The sequence below is a fragment of the Helobdella robusta genome, assembly GCF_000326865.2.
Source record: "Helobdella robusta unplaced genomic scaffold HELROscaffold_3, whole genome shotgun sequence".
NCBI lineage: Eukaryota > Metazoa > Annelida > Clitellata > Rhynchobdellida > Glossiphoniidae > Helobdella > Helobdella robusta.
In genome coordinates, this window is record NW_008704501.1 from 6,606,079 (window position 1) to 6,607,169 (window position 1,091).

At 31.3% G+C, this 1,091-nt stretch overlaps 1 protein-coding gene across 1 annotated transcript in view; it reads right to left on the reverse strand.

Moving 5' to 3' along the window:
- Positions 1–254: 254 nt before the first annotated feature.
- HELRODRAFT_161671 (hypothetical protein) overlaps positions 255–1,091 on the reverse strand; it is a gene marked incomplete at both ends in the record, with an annotated part of 5,379 nt that continues 4,542 nt past the window's right edge. The window contains 2 exons of the mRNA XM_009021564.1: positions 255–472; positions 891–939. Of these exons, the coding sequence (XP_009019812.1) occupies positions 255–472; positions 891–939 (267 nt within the window). The remainder of the gene's footprint in view (positions 473–890; positions 940–1,091) is intronic.

Here is a 1,091-nt window from a genome sequence, read left to right on the forward strand (position 1 = left end):
GGCTTCTCTAGAAGTTGTTATTATGTAAATGTATGATATATATATATATATATATATATATATATATATATATATATATATATATATATATATATATATGCTTAATTAGAATATATGAATAATATTTTTAAAATTGATGAAAAATAAATTGTAATATTATTAAACGTATATAAACAGGTCGGCCATCTTCCTTCTATATTTTTTAAAATCTACAGTCTTTCGTAAATTAAAAAGTAATCTAAAAAAATAATCATCTAAATAATAATCACCGGTCTTAAGATAGAACCATCGTGCACTTTGTTATTATTATTATTATTATTATTATTATTGTTGTTGTTGTTGTTGTTCATGACGTCATGATGATCCGCGGCCCCCCTGTTGTAGGCACCCTCGACTACGGTGTCAAAAATGACGTTTTCACTGGACTCCACTGCCACCTCTGATGACTTTTTGTCGCCAGCAGTTGCTGAAACTGTGCATTTTTTGAAGGTATTGTGCATATTAATGTGAGCTAATTGTACTGTATTGTATTGTATTTATTGTATTGTATTGTATTTATTGTATTGTATTTATTGTACTTTGGTACAACTTTTTGTGTATTTTAGTGTATACATATAATAAAAGGAGTATATTAATGCGTGTGTAGAAGGTTCATAGAGTTATTTGTAGCATATTAAGTAGGTTAAGTGATTTGTGTGTGTGCATATTATATTCTAGCGATGGTTAACTGAAGGAGTTATAGATGAAAGAACATTCAACAGAAGCGTAGAATAGTGACATGTAGAAATGTAAAATGTGTATTTGAAAATTTTAAATGTGTATTTAAAGCCTATTTGTTGTTCATTCCATGTGTATTTGATATGTATTTTACGGGCACAGGGCTTACCAACCAACATCAATGTTAGAGTTGTTACATGCGAACCTCTGTAGTTGTGCACACTTAGTAAAATAGTTGCGTAAAATTAAAATTGTGATTTAAGTTTGGGTACACATGCGTGTGTGCGCGCGTGTGTGTATGCGTGTGTGTGTGCGTGTGTGTCTGCGTGTGTGTGTGAGTATGCGTGTGAGTGTTGTCTTGCCATTGCTTCGCG